Source organism: Silurus meridionalis, chromosome 15 (genome assembly GCF_014805685.1).
Source record: "Silurus meridionalis isolate SWU-2019-XX chromosome 15, ASM1480568v1, whole genome shotgun sequence".
NCBI lineage: Eukaryota > Metazoa > Chordata > Actinopteri > Siluriformes > Siluridae > Silurus > Silurus meridionalis.
In genome coordinates this window covers 2,067,651-2,085,288 of record NC_060898.1, presented here as the reverse complement: position 1 = coordinate 2,085,288, position 17,638 = coordinate 2,067,651, and the positions used below count along the sequence as shown (strand labels likewise).

Sequence of the window (17,638 nt, the reverse complement as noted above, 5' to 3'; positions counted from 1 at the left end):
ACACACACACACACATTCTCTTTTACACACTCTCTCTTTCTCTAACACCACTGCTAGAGCTAAACGATCCATCGTTGAGATGTTGCTTCAACCCTCAAATCTACTGAAACCGAGAAATTACAGACATGATGCTACATAGTATGAATTCAGCTGAGTTAGCTCGAGGCTAACACGATTAAAAAGACAAGCACGTTTCTCTTCGTCTGAGAGTAAACTCAACTACATTTCTCGCTAGCGGCTACAACAACAAAAATTTTATTATTGCCAGCAACATCAAGGATGCTTTATTAAATGCTTAGCGGTAGCACTATGTTGTGTTTTAGCTTCCTCATGCTATATTAGCAACTGTAACGCTTGAAATATTCCAAAGTGACTGGTATCTCACACAATAAACCTTTTTGGCCTCTAGCTAACAGCATTCTGTATATGATATCATTGTGGTAATGTGAGTAGGATTCTACTTCGAAAGGATTCTACCTCACATTGTGAAAAAACACCCTCAGGAATTAGCCTAGTGCTTAAAGCAGAAAGTATCCACACAGAGCTTGACTATAGAACTATAGAAAGCTAGGATTTGTTTTGAACCTGTAACAATGCTTGCTAAGGAAATGTTGTTCTGCTGTATGTTAACAATATACAGCATTGCTATGCTAAGCAGTTAAACAACGGACAATCTAGTACACCACAACAGCAACGGTGGCCTCCTGTGGTATCTTTTTGACCCATTTAGGGCTCCTCTGTAGCATTTAAATACATATAAAGCAAAGTAAAGCATACATTTATCAATCCTTGATATGGCCAAACCAACACATCTTTACTTTAGCATATTGCTATTTAGGTTAATGTTAGCATCCTAGCACATTCTGGATGCTTTAGATTGATAGTGGAAAGGAATTTTAGTTCACATCCAGGCCAGAAGCTGACTATTCGACCGATCGGCATGGCTATTAACGTCCTGCTGATGTGTACGAGATGTAGTTATAGAGACTCGATGAAGTGTGTAAAGTGTAGCGCACAAAGAGAGAGGTGAGGGAGCGATCAGTGAGGGCAGTCTCATCAAGATCATCACTCCTCAGAAGGTTCAAGCTCAGGTTAATACCTTTGTTTACCAACAGCATTTTTTCTGTGCTTGGATCTGTGCTCGCTTTTTTCAAGTAGATAGATAGATAAATGGATGGATGGATGGATGGATGGATGGATGGATGGATAGAAAGATAGACTACATGATGCTTCTTCCTCAAACTGTTACCACAAATTCGGAGGAACACAATTGTATAGGTCTTACCTATTATTCTAAAATTCTCCCTTCATTTGAACTAGGAGACCCAAACCTGTTCCAACATGACAATACTCCTGGCACAAAGCCAGATCCATGAAGATATACTTATCATGGTTCGGAGTGGAAGATCTAGTTTTATTGAGCTCCAACCCTATTAAATATCGTGAACTGGACCACTGACTGCACCCCAGGCCTCCTCACCTCAACTACATCAGTACCTGACTTTATCTTTTCCTCCATCCTCAGCATTCTTCTACCAGTATACCCTAAGTCCCTCCTCTGCACATGTCCAAACCTTCTTAATATAGCATCTCTCACCTTGTCTCCAAAACATCCCTCTAATAAACTCATTTCTAAACCCCGTTCATTCTCATGACCCTCAATGAAAATCGCTGAATCCTCACTCCAGTCTTTTTCTCAATTTCACTTGAGGACGTTGCTGATAATTGTAAAACGATCTCCGCTTCCCTACACCACCTCACCGTCGATTACTTTCCAATAACATCATGACCCCGCGTGTTTTATTCCTTCATTATTCATCTATTCGATGAAACGCTTGATATACGAGCGGTATTGCTGAGCCAGACAATGCTGTGTCACTCTTTTTCTCCTGCTGTAATAGCAACAATAAAGTGAAACTGTTTTCTGTGACAGCTCACCAGGTCCATGAGAGGCTCCATTTATTAATTAAACGTGGCTCAGCATGCGTAATTAGGTCCTGCTGCCAAAACATATTCCCTGACATCTATAGCGTCTCCTCGGATTACGGTTCGACGGCAGACGGACACATTTCGCCGACTCTCGCCGGATCCCTCGGCTCGCCTCAGTCCCTCTGGAGGATAAAGAGAGAAGGATTGTACTGTGTACTCATTAAAATGGTACAGTACAGGTACATTTTGTTCCCTGATTTACAGCCTGGGCGTCAAAGTACTCCTGAAGGTCCTTACAATGTGGTTTGAAGCTTGAATGAGTTTTAGACTTTTTCATACGACAGAAACGGACAGGAATCGGTACCCTTGAGAGGAACACACTGAGCGTTTGGACTTTAAATGGTACTTATTTTCTGAGACTCGAGCTGATGGAAGGTCTGTTGTAAAAACAACTACTAGAGGAAGATTGTGATAACTCATAGTCTGAGAAAAACCTCTGAGATTCGTTCATCTTAGTCTCAGGCACGCATCCGTGGGAAAGTAATCTAATCAGTGAATCAGATTTAAATGGGATTAATAAATGTATAATAAACAACATTATGACAAAGATCTACAGACCGAAGGAGTGAAGCTGACTTTTTTGAATAACAACATCCCCTAAAATCTTCTATATTGACGAAAGGTTTGTGGAGACCAGTGCTTCTTTTTGAACATTCCATTCCATGTTGATTTCCCATTTGCAGTTATAAAAACCTCCACTCTCATGGGAAGATGTTCCACTAGATTTTTGTGGAGATTTGTGTGAGATTCAGCCACAAGTCAGGTGTAGGTTATGGTGTGGAGGCCTGGGGTGCAATCAGCGTTCACATTCATTCCAATAGGTTTGGAGCTTTAAATCAGAAGATCTTCTACTACAACCCTTAAAAAGCATTTTTTCATGGAGCTGGATTTGTGCACAGATTTCACAATGAGTCTTCTAGTTCAAGTAAAGGGAAAATTTAATTAGCGCATCCGAAGACATTCCTATACACTTGTGTGCCTCCAACTTTGTGGTAATAATTTGAAGAAGAACGACAAATAAACAAAGAAATAAAACACTAAAGAACATGAATAATTGACAAAAAAAAGTCAGAACCAGAACATGAAGCAAAACAATGCAGCCAAGAGTTTGCTGTGAGAGATCTTTGACATGTGGCTCATGTGACATGCAGAGGCTGATGGGAAATGTAGCCCCCTGTCCATAATCCTGACAGATCCTGAATACATAAGCAGTAATAAACTGGACACTGGACAGGAAGGCTTTCCCATGGTGGAAAAATATCTGCTACAAAGCCCTGACACTCCTTGAGATTTCTTCCATAAATGTTCACTAAATGTCTACAAACAGTATGTTTTAAGAAGCGCTTATGAATGAGCAGAATTGCTTGTGTATTAATATACACAGATCAGCATAACATTGTGACCACCGGCTTAATATTGTGTTGGTCCCCTTTTGCTGACAAAACAGTTGTGACCTGTCGAGCAAGAGCTTTAACTATTCAGCAATTGAAGCTACAGGAACTCGTCTGTTGGATCGGACCACACGGACCAGCCTTCGCTCCCCACGTGGACCACTTTTGATAGATACTGACCACTGCAGACCAGGAACATTCCACAAGAGCTGCAGTTATAATGATGCTCTGACCCAGTCGTCTAGACGTCACAATTTGTCAAACTCAAGCTCGCCAATTTTTCCTGCTTCTAACATCAACTTTGAGGACAAAATTTTCACTTTTTGCCCAATGAATATATCCGACCACTAACAGGTGCCATGATGTAGAGATAATCAGTGTTCTTCACTTCACCGCTTACATTTACATTTGCGGCATTTAGCAGACGCCCTTATCCAGAGCGACATACAAAAGTGGTAAGCTGGTAATCTGTCATAATGTGATGCCTGATCAGTGTAAACATGCTGTTAGTTTTAACTTTTATAGAAAATGAATCACCTTGCTCTGACCAATCCGATTTGAGAATTCAGCAGCGCTGTGAACAAATAAAAAGTGCTTGTCGACGAAAACGGCTTTTGCAACAAAAGCGAACCAGCTGTTCTCCTCAGAGAAACCCTAGAGCTCAGTTTTCTGATTTCATGCCTTGATGCTTTCTACCTCTTTCCCCTCTCTCTTTTTCTCTCTTGGTCTCTCGCCCTAAAAGCATAAAATGAATGCATAGTTATTCGGTAGCTTCAGCAAACCAGACTTGACGTTGAGCGTAATTCACGTGTGTCCATGTGTCTTCCTGCGGTGAACATTAGAGAAACAGAAAACAAAAGGAAAGTGCCTGGAGGGAGTAGGATTTGGCAGAATGGGTCTGTTCATCTTCTTCTGTGATGGACAGATAGAGAGACAGAAAGAGAAAGAGAGATGCATATTATCCTGTTTCACTGAAACCACAAATCGAGTACATCAGCAATTGTCTCTCAAATATGTGTTGGAATACTGTGTGTGTGTGTGTGTGTGTGTGTGTGTGTGTGTGTGTTGAGGTTTCACAGATTCCTTGCTGCAGGCAGGCGTGGGTTTTATTAAAAAAAAAACAAATGAAATGATTTTCTATTCACAATTCAGCTTATTAGGTAATTACATAAAGACCTGAAAGTCTCGAAAGGAGAAAGGATGCAACAGGATGAGGTACCCAGGTGTCCTGTTGTCAGAACAAGAATCTTCTCTCTGTATATACACACACACACACACACACACACACACACACACACAATGACGATCACGAACAAACCCAATATAACACTACCCACTCATGTACTGTACCTGGTACCATGACAACACACTTCCTGATCTATCCCAATGATATTACTGAACACACACACACACACACACACACACACACACACACACACACATAAAGGGCCATCTCTTTCTAGTCGTGGAACTAACTCATTCAGGAACTCCGATTCCTCCTTTGTGGATAGGTTTTCAGAGAGGAACCTCTGTGAAAGTCCTGCTGTTGCTCTCTAAATGATCTGACTGCTGGATTAAGTAGCAAGTTCTCCTAAATAGGTTGTACACTCCCTGTCTAATATTAAGTGTAATCTAAATTGGTACAGGGAACAGATTAAAGGTAGGTGAGAACTGAAAAACATCCAGACACTTAGAAAAAATATTATGTGGCTCATTTTTATTTCTTTGGTGTTGTGTTAAGTATGTTGATGTCCTCTCACTCACCCAGCCACCCTGCTCCAGAGTTGGGCACACACATGTCCGTCTCGGCGCTAGGCAACACAAACCCAACCACGAAAACCTCCACGCCGTCGGACATGAGCGCCAACCCCAGTACGAAGAAGAGCTGCCACTGGAAGCGCCCGTGTCCGCACTCCTGGATGATCAACTCGTACTGCTGTGCTAGCTCCTCCTCCTCCGCCTCACGCTCCTTCTCCAGCTCTTTCCTGTCCTTCGTACCATCAGCTACCGGCCGCCCCATAGCCACCTGTCCGTCCCCGGTGCCAGGAACCCCCTGGTACTCTCCCTCGTAGATCTCGTCTTCATCGTCATGGCCTTCAGTGGCGTCACTGGATCCTTCATCGTCCTCGTGTTGGTGCGCCTGACCGTCCTGGTTGTAATAGCGGTTCTCATCTCCGCCCTCGTCTTCATCGTCGTTTTCGAACCGATGATACGTGCGGCCTGAGTATTCATCCGTTGCCCTGTCTATGGCTTTGTTGACCTTTTTGACCGCATGTCGCTTGGCTTCTTTGGCGATATCTCGAGCGCCACGGGAAAGAGAAGTTCTCTCACTGTATGTGTTCTCCATTTTTTTTTTCTGCCGTCAAATAACTCAAACTGGAAGTAAAAGACTGGCACTCGATTTGCGACCTCTTAACTCGACTTCCTCTTTACCTTTACTTTTAGGTTGGATCCATCCAAAAGAGTTAGAGGTACACCCTGGAAAGTAAAAGAAAAATGTGTTATATTTACAAAATAGATAAGAATATCAATAAAATGTAGAAGCCCAATCTAATAAGTTTATAAAAAATAACAGATGCATCTGATCTGTTCAGAGTCTATTAAACTAGTGCAAAGTGATCACATGCAACAAAACAACTTTTGAGGTATATATTAGTGATAAAAATGTACTAAAATTGATTTTTTGTAAAAAAAAAACGAAGTCACAATGATCAAATCCGAGCCGGTACAAATTCTGATTGATATTTAATAGCAAAATGGTACATTCCTATTGGCTAATTGTCATAACATCTGGCAAAAAATGGTTTCCCTTTTCCTACTCCGCTTTCGAGTAAAAAAAAAAAAAACAGATCTTTCCCAAATATTTTTATCCCATGTAAATTGTTGACTGTACTGTAGTGTAGATCTTCTGTACAGTGAAGAACACAAGCTTACAGCTTTTGTGCAGTAATCACACCTTTAGCGCCCCTAAGCCTCGGCAATCGACAGCTCCTCATTAAAGCCTCCCCTACCGTCTTCGATGAATAATTAATGATTTATTAAATCAGCTCCAGTAAATTGTTACTTAATGAAGATTGAAAAGGATACCGTGTAAAAGTAAATTACTGCTGCGTTACAATTTTTTTATCGGTTGCGAGGGGTGAGTCTACATTTCCACAATTGCAGAGACATTTCTGTCCCCACACAGATAAAAGCACAATATTTTCATTGCTAAGATGCACCGGACCACCCCGTTACCATGACAACCACCCGGCTCGGATAAAGGGTTGGGGGGGGTGTACGGCGACTCCTATTTCTGATACTGTCAACCGAGATAAAAGAGAGACACAACAGCAACCAGGAGATGAAAATAACGTCAGATGGAGATGAGATGGAGAGATGAAGAGATGAAGAGATGTGTCAAAGAGCTTGAAAGCGATTTGAAGCTCAAGTGTCACACTGAGGCCTCAACAGGTGACACGAGCGCTAACGCAGATAATGCCACTCCTGTCGACTGTTGTTTTTGGAAGCCGTGAGTTTTATAGTTTTGGAAATTGATTTTTATTTGTTTTTACAGAGATAAAGAGGATATTTAGTTAGACTGTATAAGTTTAATTCCTATAAGTTTGTGCCAGTCACGACTGTGGCGAAGAAAATCTCCCTGAGACGGCATGAGGAAGAAATCCTGAAAAAAACATCCTGAAAAAGGAACCCATCCTCATCTAGGTGGCACAGTCCATTCATTACAGTTCTATGATTGTTGGTGTTGTGGTGTAATGTGTAGTGATAAATTGATGTAGTGATGCTTAAATGCAAAACCCTTTGTGTAAACTGTTTAGCCATTGTAGCAGACTTTTGATTTTAATTCCAGTCCAATTCCATCCTAAAAGTTTTTGAGTTGCTCAGTAGCTTCATAGATCTTTAGATTTTAAAGGTTCAACCATGCCCAGCTGCACAGAGTGTTCTCCATTTGAAGAAAACTCCATCCAGAGGTAGGGCTTCGGGATGAATTGGGCAGATCCGAAGAGAAGGAAGGGAAAGGAATATTGGTTACTGTTACCTCAGGAGCAAGTTTAACAGTCTGTATGTAATTAATTAGAAGTCTTTTTGACCCTAAAGCAATGCATGTGAAGATATTTAGCGGTGAAATCCTACACAGCGTGTAACTCTGAGTGTGTAGTGAGTGTGAGATGCAGTGTGTGTATGTGTGTGTGTGTGTGTGTGTGTGTGTGTGTGTGTGTGTGTGCTTTTTCTCTTATACACAGTCCTTGTGTGTGTCCGCGTATGCTCCCAAATAACTCTCAACATAAAGTTAGGCTGAAGAAATAATATGACATAACCCCACACACTAGTGAGTGTTTGTGTGTGTGTGTGTGTGTGTGTGTGTAAGTGCATCGACAGACTCAGGATAACGCCTGAATCTCCGGGAAAACACAAACATCTTTTCAAAGACGACAGATCCACTGAAGCTGCGCTGGTGCAATGCAGCACACATTTACACACATCTAAAAACAACAACAGACACAACAGTATACACAAATGCACAATCAATATGCACAAACCCGATTCACACAAGTCTCAAGTTTAATTTGTCATATGTGCAGATGTAAGTTTGTACAATTAAATTATTTAGCGAGGCTACAGGCAAACTACAACAAATATAAAATATTAAACATGAAACAATATTACACAGTAAAATGAAAAAGGAGAGAAAAGTAATAATGAGGCATAAAAAAGTTATAATTATTACCAAGTGGGTGCAGAATTGTATGTATATATATTAAATGAATTATATGAATATTTACATATATTACATATTAGCATGAGGTATTTTTACACTAAAATGGAAGACCGAAGATAACAAGTAGAATGTATATCTTACAGTAGGTGTGCACAAATATGCAAATATACGTAAAGGTACGTAACACATACAAAAGATACAAACACAAAAAAACATGTGACGCAATACATACAGATACACAAAAAAGCAGAAAATCTAAAGACACAACAATAAACAAAAATGCAATATATGGTACACAAACACGTGATTTATATGCATGTATCTATCCTGCTCTCTCCACACACACACACACACACACACACACACACACACACACACACATATGAACAGACTCCATTCTTTAAATGTAAACTTTTTGAAATTCAATTACAGTGATGAAGTGTGCTGCTGGCATCAGAGTCACTGATAACAGAGAGAGAGAGAGAGCGAGAGAGAAAGAGAGAGAGAGAGCGAGAGAGAGAGAGAGAGAGTCAGTGACGAAAGACAAAAGAGTGAGTGAAAGACAGATAGATAAAGAAAGATTAAAAGAGACAGACAGACAGACAGACAAACAGACAGACAGACAGGCAGGCAGACAGAGAGACTGTAAAAGAAAACAAAAAGACAGAGAGGGAGTAAAAGAGACAGACAAGCAGATAGACTGTAAAGAAAGACTGAAAGAGAGTGAAAGGCAGACAAGCAGACAGACAGATAGACAAACTGTAAAAAAGACTAATAGAGAGAGAGTGAGTGAAAGAAAGACAGACAAATAGACAGTAAAGAAGGGCTTAAAGATAGAGAGAGAAAGAAAGAAAGCATGAAAGAGAGACAGACAGATGGTAAAGAAAAGACAGTCAGTGAAAAAAGACTAAAGAAGAGAGTGAAAGACAGATAGAGAGACAGATATTTGGATAGACAATAAAGAAATAGAGAGAGAAAGACAGTGGAAAGAGACAGAGAGGGAGAGACAGACAGACATTCAGTGAAAAAAAAAATTCTGAGAGTGTGAGTGATAGGGAGACAGAGAGACAGAAACACTGTGCAGAAATACGAGAAAAGAAAGAGTGAGTGAGAGACGGGAAAAATGAAACATGAAATGATGAGCTAAACCTAAATACCACTGAGGCAAAAAAGAAATAGATAAAGGCAATAACCAGTATGTGGTATGTGAATGTTTATGTGTGCTAGTTCTACGTTTATGCTAAGCTAACACTAAAGTAGGCTTACCTCAGGCTCCCCATTACACACTTGACATTCCAAAACACGACTCATCCAGCTCTATGTTTTAACACTAAGTGTTCTGATGACAAATTTATTCTTCTTTACTAACCTGCATTATTACCGTACATTCTTTATACGTGTAATACACGTGTTTATTAGATCCACGTCACACAGCGTGATCTGTTATGATCTTATGCTGAACGATTGCTGAACTCGCACTGTAGAAAGGCATAAAAGTATATAAATAAATATCAAACAAAAGAGCTTCCACACTCCTGAGTCTGCAGTAGTGTGCTAGCGACTTGAGTGTGAACCGTTTTCTCGCACAAAACAGCACATTTCTGAGGGGTTTCGAACAACGCCATTGTCGTGGGCCGCTAGAGTCACCGCTGGCCCTTCCATTAATCACAGGACATAAAAAAAGCTTTAGAGGACGCAGGATTACACATGGAGACAATCCATCATAATGTCTGCTGCGAATACCGTTGGAAAAGACATCGCTAGTTAGCTAAAAATAGTAAAAAAAAAAAAGAGAAGCTAATTAATGTGCACAGATAATGTATGTAAAATAAAAACGAGCGAGTGTGATCGAGATTTTCGCCAGTGCAACATTCACACTCATTCGTACCGTTTTTCACTTCACGAGCTCCCCATGTACATAGCAACCAGAAGCTATCGTCATTCTATTAGCGTTAGCATTAGCAAGGACTATTATGACATCCCTTTTAAGCGTTCTTGGACATGTCACAATAATAAAAAGCACAATAAAACAAGCTTCTAGTCAATTATAAATGAAATTAATTTTTCTTTATGTCTTTTTTTGTCTGCTAAGTATAGCATTGTTCAGACTATTAGCATTGTTAGCTTCTTTAGCAGGTTTAGCATCACTAGCAAATAGCACAATACATCCACTAAATTCAGTCCTTTTTCTTTGTAATCGGAATAAAATGTGATTTATATTCTAAAGACGAACCAGAACATACTGAACGTGTTATTTCCCATTTTACACTGGGGTTTTTTTTGTGATAATTGTGACTTTTTTCTCGTGATTATCTGGCTGTGCTGTGAGCCCGATTACTTTATACTCAGTTTTCTAAATGGCTTTTCTCAGCTACGTGACACACCTGCAGCGAGTACATGGATTAAACCAGAACTTTTGCTGAAGTTCTACTTTTTTCCAATTTATTGTATAATAAAATTGAGTGCTTTTGTAATATTTAGTTAATAAAGCAGCTTAACCGTTACTTTATTTACCATCCTCTCACCTTTCTTTATTGAACTTTCTCCTGTTACGAAGCACCGACACTGGAGACTCCTTTCTTACTAAAAACGTCACTGTTCATCAACGTCTATACAATATTTTTCACCTGTTTTTTGACACGTCTGCTGTCTGAGTCCCTGTGAACGATCTGTTACTCCAGACAGAGTAATGTATTAGAACAAACACCTGTAATACTGTCTGAGCCACTGTTACAAAAAAGATCAATCACCATCTTCTGACCAATCAGATTTTTTTAATTTAACAGCAGACAAGGCAGAACCTTTTCCTCCAGCACTATGATAATGGATGGCTATAGGAACCTCCCCGGCAGCTGTGTGTGTGTGTGTGTGTGTGTGTGTGTGTGTGTGTGTGTGTGTGTGTGTGTGTGTAAGCTCTACAACCACAGTAAAAAAGACAAAAAGACAACATACATTACCAACAGATGGAAATCAGTAATAAAGCATTGTGTTGATAAACTCAGGCCCTTTGGCCTTTGCTGATTAAACATTACCGTCACAACGCTGATCATTTTCTCGATATCAAACAAACCAGGATTGTGAAAAAAATATATGACTTTATGACGACACCATATGGAGAAAATTTAACGGAAAGGCCGTGTTACCGAGATGGTTCTTGATACAGGGTTAAAGGTCGTGACCTTTAGAGCAGTGCTGAAGCAATATTGGCTCGGTGTGCATTCAATTTCAATATATCTCTTTCATACTCTATGACCTTATAGGAAAACCAGATTATGTTATGTTTATGAGATTTATTTCACAACCATTTCTTCTTACATGATTTCATTGCACGCTTGATTATTTTTCTTATTTTATTTAATTATTATATCAAAGAATATATAGATTTTTTTAAATATGTATTACACATTTGAATACCATCCAATCCGAGCATCTCCCGTGGTGGTTATTATTATATGAGCAAATTCACCGAAACATAAATCTAGCGATTCAGTAGATTATCCCTCACTTCTGTATGTTGTGTTTACCGAAAGAAACAACTTTATATTCGATAGAAATCATATCTGGACGTGTGTTCGGGTTTAAAAGCAGGGAAATTACATTAAATCCCGAAATTACAATGTTCTGTTGTGATAAAACCTTATTTTTTTGCTGAGCAAAGGAAACAGGGCTGTGTGATGGAGCTGGAAAGGCTGCAGTACATGCTTTAACATTCACTCCACCTCTCTCTCTCTCTCTCTCTCTCTCTCTCTCTCTCTTCTCTTTCACCAGCAGCACGAGGGAGAACGCATCAATCACAGTCCGCGGTTATGACGCAAGCAGCGTCCCCTTAATGAAATTTCGGCTCTCCTCATTGCGTGTACACAGAAATCAATTTCTTCCCTCATCTCTCTTTTTTCCCTCTGTTGTTTTTCGTACCTTGTATATTACAGTTCAGTGACAAAATATGGGCCTCATTCACAGAAAGTAATGTGCATTTTACATGGTGGTGTAATGTCTACTACCTCTTTTGTACCTGACATTCACCTTGTAAAGTGTATACGATTATATAATGGTTGGAAGCATACATGCATTTTTTTGTATATTTTGTCGCATTAAAAAGTACAATATTTTTATACACATTTGTGGAAAAATTATAGAACAAAACGACAAAACAGAATCAGGAATAACAGCAGCGTTAACCTAGAAAAATAAATTCGCAGGAATTACATTGGGCTTTTCAGGGAAATGGTGGTTGATACTATTACAGGTATGTTTTTTGCACATTTAAAACACATCTTTCACCTGGGAAAGTAAATGCACCGTGAAAAAAGGTTGTAACTCTGCATTGTGGGAATGGGTATCAGTGTTAAGCTGTCAGCAAACCCAAAACCATTAAAAAAAAAAAGGTAATAGCACTGTACTTTTCTGGGTACCTCCATGGTACTTACACAGGTGGGATTTTAGTTCCACCTCAAAAAGGAAATCTAATGCATCCTAATGCATCCAGTGCAGATCATGTTTTTTTTTTTTTTATTCTCACTGGCACTGCTGTGTAAAAGTACAAGAGCGATTTTTTGAGCATTTGGCACGCGCAAAACACACACGAGTTCCTGTCAAACGCTTCAATTAAAAAAAAAAATGGAGTTCTTCATAGAAGTGATGCACGAGACAATGCACGAGACAATGCACGAGTTAATGCACGAGACAATACACGAGTTAATGCACGAGACAATGCACGAGTTAATGCACGAGACAATGCACGAGATAACTCATGGAATACCGCATGCACGGAATCGGTGATCCCGCGCGCGCATCACTCAAAGTCGTGACAGCTCCCATTGCGGCTTCCGCTCCCTTCCCTTCACACGCGGAATTTCAAAAGCTGGGATTTCTTTTGTTTTTGTTTTTTTGGACACAAACACAAGCATGCACAAACACACACACATTTATGCACACACACACACACACACACACACACACACACATATAGCAGGAACTTACCGGTGCAATAGAAGCAAAAAATTAAGCGCAGCGGGGATCCAGCAGAGCGCGCGCGCGTCCTCTCACCCGGGTATTTCCCCAACGCTATCCCACTGCACGGAAGTGTGGAGTGATGAAGAGCTATCTGGTTTTCTTTTTCTTATTCCCCCCTTCTTTTTCTTCCCCTCTTATGTCCTGGTGTATACAGTACTTCCTCCCCCGCGATGCAGTAAGCAGCTCCTCTGCAGCACTTGGAGAAAAAGAGGAAAGGAAATGAGGAGAGAGAGAGAGAGAGAGAGAGAGAGAGAGAGAGAGGTGGGGGTGGAGGATGCAATCAATAGTTGTGTCCCTGTGGGCTTTTTTCTAAGTCACGATTCTTTTTCTTCCTCATGTTTCACATCATCATCACCACCACCACCACCATCATCATCATCATCATCATTATAATCGTTAATTAATATTATTGCTATTGTTACATTGTTAATAAAGTAGCAGCATCACCTGCTTATTTCAAGCTCACGCACACACACACACACACACACACACACACACACACACACACGCACGCACACAAGCACCGGTGATTCCGGTTCCTGACCGTGGAGGAACCTACAGGTTAAAGTCCTTTACTGCACACACACACACACACACACACACACACAGAAAACATCTTAAACATGCCAATAATGAGGGTCAGTAGTGGGTAGACCAAAAGTATTGGGACACCTGACCTTCCCGTCCATGTCTGGTTCCTCCCTAAAGAACATTGCTTGGAGTGCATGATTTTGAGTGGCCTGCTATCGAGCTCCGACTTCAATGAATTTTGGCTCTCACAGCACCTCAGGCCTCCTCACCTCACTTACATTTGTACCACCACACTCCAAAATCTAGTGAAATATCTTCCCAGAAGAGTGGAGGTAACTATAAATGGAGACTAAATGTGGAGTGAAATGTTCAAGATGCACATAATGATCTTATTTTATACGTTTTTGGGAGAGAAAATTGAGGAAACCCATACAGAAACCTGAAGAACTTTGAAACTCCACACAGACAATAACTTGAGATTAGGACCAGGGTTTGCTGGAGGCAGAAGTAAAACTACCCATGATTGACCTCATCCTTTTAAGATACTATGAATAAAGTGTAAAGAAGAACTTTTAAAGAACCTTTGAAGTACCCTTGGATAAGAGCATTCATATTAAAGAGCACATGGTGTGTTTTGTTGCGTGCAGGTTGTATATGTGTGTGTGTGTGTGTGTGTATGTGAGAGGGGATAATACTGTATGGTGGTCTGTAAAATGACTCTCATCCTTAAGAACCACACTTCAGGACTAGAACTTTCCTCCAGAGAGCAGTAAGCCTCCGAGAAGCTCACAGATCTCATCCAGCTGGAATCAGATGAGCATTTCCAAAACAAAGTGAACGATGCGCTCTCCCCTGTGCGATAATAAAGCCATCTGGAAGGAAGAACCCAGATGAAGTCGGAGGAAGGAGGAAGGAGGAAGGATGGAGGGTTTCCCTTCTCTAATGTTCTCAAATAAAATATGCTAATGCCTTTCATTCAGCTCCTAGAACAGCTGTCACTTTTAGCAGTCAGGAACTCTCCATGGCTCTTAAACAGGCACACACACACACACACACACACACACACACACACACACACACACACAAATTATGGGATTTAATCATATGCCCAAAAACTTGTACGCTTCTTCCTCTTTCTTACGCTGTCACTCAGTCTCACACACACACACACACACACACACACACACACACACACACACACACACACACACACACACACACACACACACACACTTCTTCTCTGTGTCATAGTGTCTTTCCAAAGTGAGGAGCAGCTGCTCAGGGGATCTGTTCTGCCTCTCATTAGCTGATGGTCTTGAAGAACTTTGCCTTCCTGCTGGAGACGAGCCAGAGCAGTGGAGCAGAGATCACAGCCAGCAGCAAAGCATGCTGGGAAAGAGCCCATCAGTTCTACTTCAATAAGGACAGAAGAGAGCAGACACCATGATCTGTACAGCGAACCTGTGACTGAAAACATCAGGACAAACAACAGGTCTGCTAACAGAAACTCGTGTGTGTGTGTGTGTGTGTGTGTGTGTGTGTGTGTGTGTGTGCTGTCAGTGCAGAGTAACAGATGGGCTGCAGTCAGGAAGTGAACACTGTCAAAGCAAAATAAAATTTAATTTTCAAACAATCTGTTTTCTTTTCTTCATTCTACGTATATAAATTCCCTTTAACACACACACACACACACACACACACACACACACACACTCTCTCTCACACACACACACACACACACACACACACACACACAGCTACTGCATCCGCCATCACTGGTACAGGACTAAAATCCCTGTGCACGCACACATACACACACACACACACACACACACACACACACACACACACACACACACACACACACACACACACACACACACACACATACGGTAGTGGGGTTTGGAACACCTGTGGGTGGACAGTGAGGCTTTTAATTGCTTGCTGTTTTACTGTGTTGCAAAACGTCTCATTTCACTTTCATCCGCTCCATTTTCACCTCGCACACACACGCCTACACACCTAAACACCTAAACATCTACACAAATACACCCCTACACCCCTAAACACCTACACAAACACACGCTTAAATACCTACAGAAATACACATATAAACACCTAAACACCTACACAAACACACACCTAAATACCTACACATCTTAAAACCTATACAAATACACACACACCTAAACACCTACACAAACACACACCTAAATACCTACAGAAATACACACATAAACACCTAAACACCTACACAAACACACACCTAAATACCTACACACCTATAAACATACATACACACATAAAGCCCAACACCCTAAACACCTACAAACACACACCTAAATACCTAAAATCTAAAACCTATAGAAATACACACACACACCTGAACACCTACACAAACACACACCTAAATACCTACACATCTACAAACCTATACAAATATACATACACACATAAACACCTAAACACCTACACAAACACACACCTAAATACCTACATCTTAAAACCTATACAAATATACAAGCACCTAACCACCTACACAAACACACACCTAAATACCTACACACCTACACACCTATACACATACACAAATAAAGCCCTACACCCCTAAACACCTACACAAACACACACCTAAATACCTAAAATCTAAAACCTATACAAATACACACACACCTGAACACCTACACAAACACACACCTAAATACCTACACATCTACAAACCTATACAAATATACATACACACATACACCCCTAAACACCTACACAAACACACACCTAAATACCTACAGAAATACACAAACACACACCTAAACACCCACTCAAACACACACATAGTTATAGTTATAAATACACAGTGACTTGACCGAGTGTGAGCCGTTACTATAGAAACGTTAACGTAACAACAAGAGAATGAATATAATAGGTGATTTGCATTTTAATGAACAACATCTGACCAATCAGAATCAAGAATCATGTTTGTGTGCTTAAAAAAGAGGTTTGCAAACCAAATCCAAACCATTTTATTTGTTCTGTTGTATATAGAATGTCAAAAAGTCTGTTCTGTTTTAGTTTCTTATTTGTAGTGTTTTTATAACAAATTACAGGGAAAAAAATATTTTGCTCGTCAGCAGAACCACACGTCTGAATCCCAACCCGTACATCACTGTGTCACTGTGCTGAGTCTACCTTTCCACACCAAACACACACACACACACACACACACACACACACACACACATACACACAGTATGAATGGTCCTTTAGGAAGTCACCGGGCCCCAGTGCACTCTGGGTAAGTATAAAAGGTGACACAAAGGTTAATTACACCATCCAGACATGAGGAAAAGAACAGAGAAGTGCATTTACGCCATTTTTACCATCGATCGCGCCTCGGAAATCGCAGCTTAGCTATATTTTGTAGACTTTAAGGTCATTGAAAGTATCAGTCGTATTTATACCAGTAGCACTCAGTAGTGGTCTTCTGGGAGATTTTAAAGAATAAGAGACGACTCCATCAGGTAACTGTTAGGATTATGCCTAGAACCAACAGCACATCTCCTATCAGTCTCCACATCTCACATGACCTCGTCACATGTCACTAATCACTTACACCTGTTTCCTTGTCACCCTGATCAGCCCTGTTACAGCATGTAGTCTCTCACGTATTATTCCAGTAATTTGTTCCCCAACATTGATTATTTTGTTCACACACACATTTGCCAAATGTCTGCAACGAATTCACGCCTTAAAGATCAACGCTTTTTTTATCCATTTATATCTACATTTAATAAAACTACAGTATATCAGCAGCTTTCTCATATGATTGAGGATGTTCTGACCTACATGCAAATAGTTGTGTGTGATGTGAATTACATAATAGATAGATAGATAGATAGATAGATAGATAGATAGATAGATAGATAGAAAGGCACCACTGTTGGGCCCTTGAGCAAGGCCCTTAATTCTCTCCATGACAGATCCTTCAAACACTCTA

At 40.4% G+C, this 17,638-nt stretch overlaps 1 protein-coding gene across 1 annotated transcript in view; it reads right to left on the bottom strand.

The window, feature by feature from the left end:
- LOC124398372 (synaptic vesicle glycoprotein 2C) overlaps positions 1-13,304 on the bottom strand; it is a 33,914-nt gene extending 20,610 nt beyond the window's left edge. The window contains exons 1-2 of the mRNA XM_046868519.1: positions 13,081-13,304; positions 5,145-5,858 (exon numbers count right to left, since the gene is read on the bottom strand). Coding sequence (XP_046724475.1) covers positions 5,145-5,727 — 583 coding nt within the window. The 5' untranslated portion in view covers positions 5,728-5,858; positions 13,081-13,304. The remainder of the gene's footprint in view (positions 1-5,144; positions 5,859-13,080) is intronic.
- Between the last annotated feature and the right edge of the window lie 4,334 nt (positions 13,305-17,638).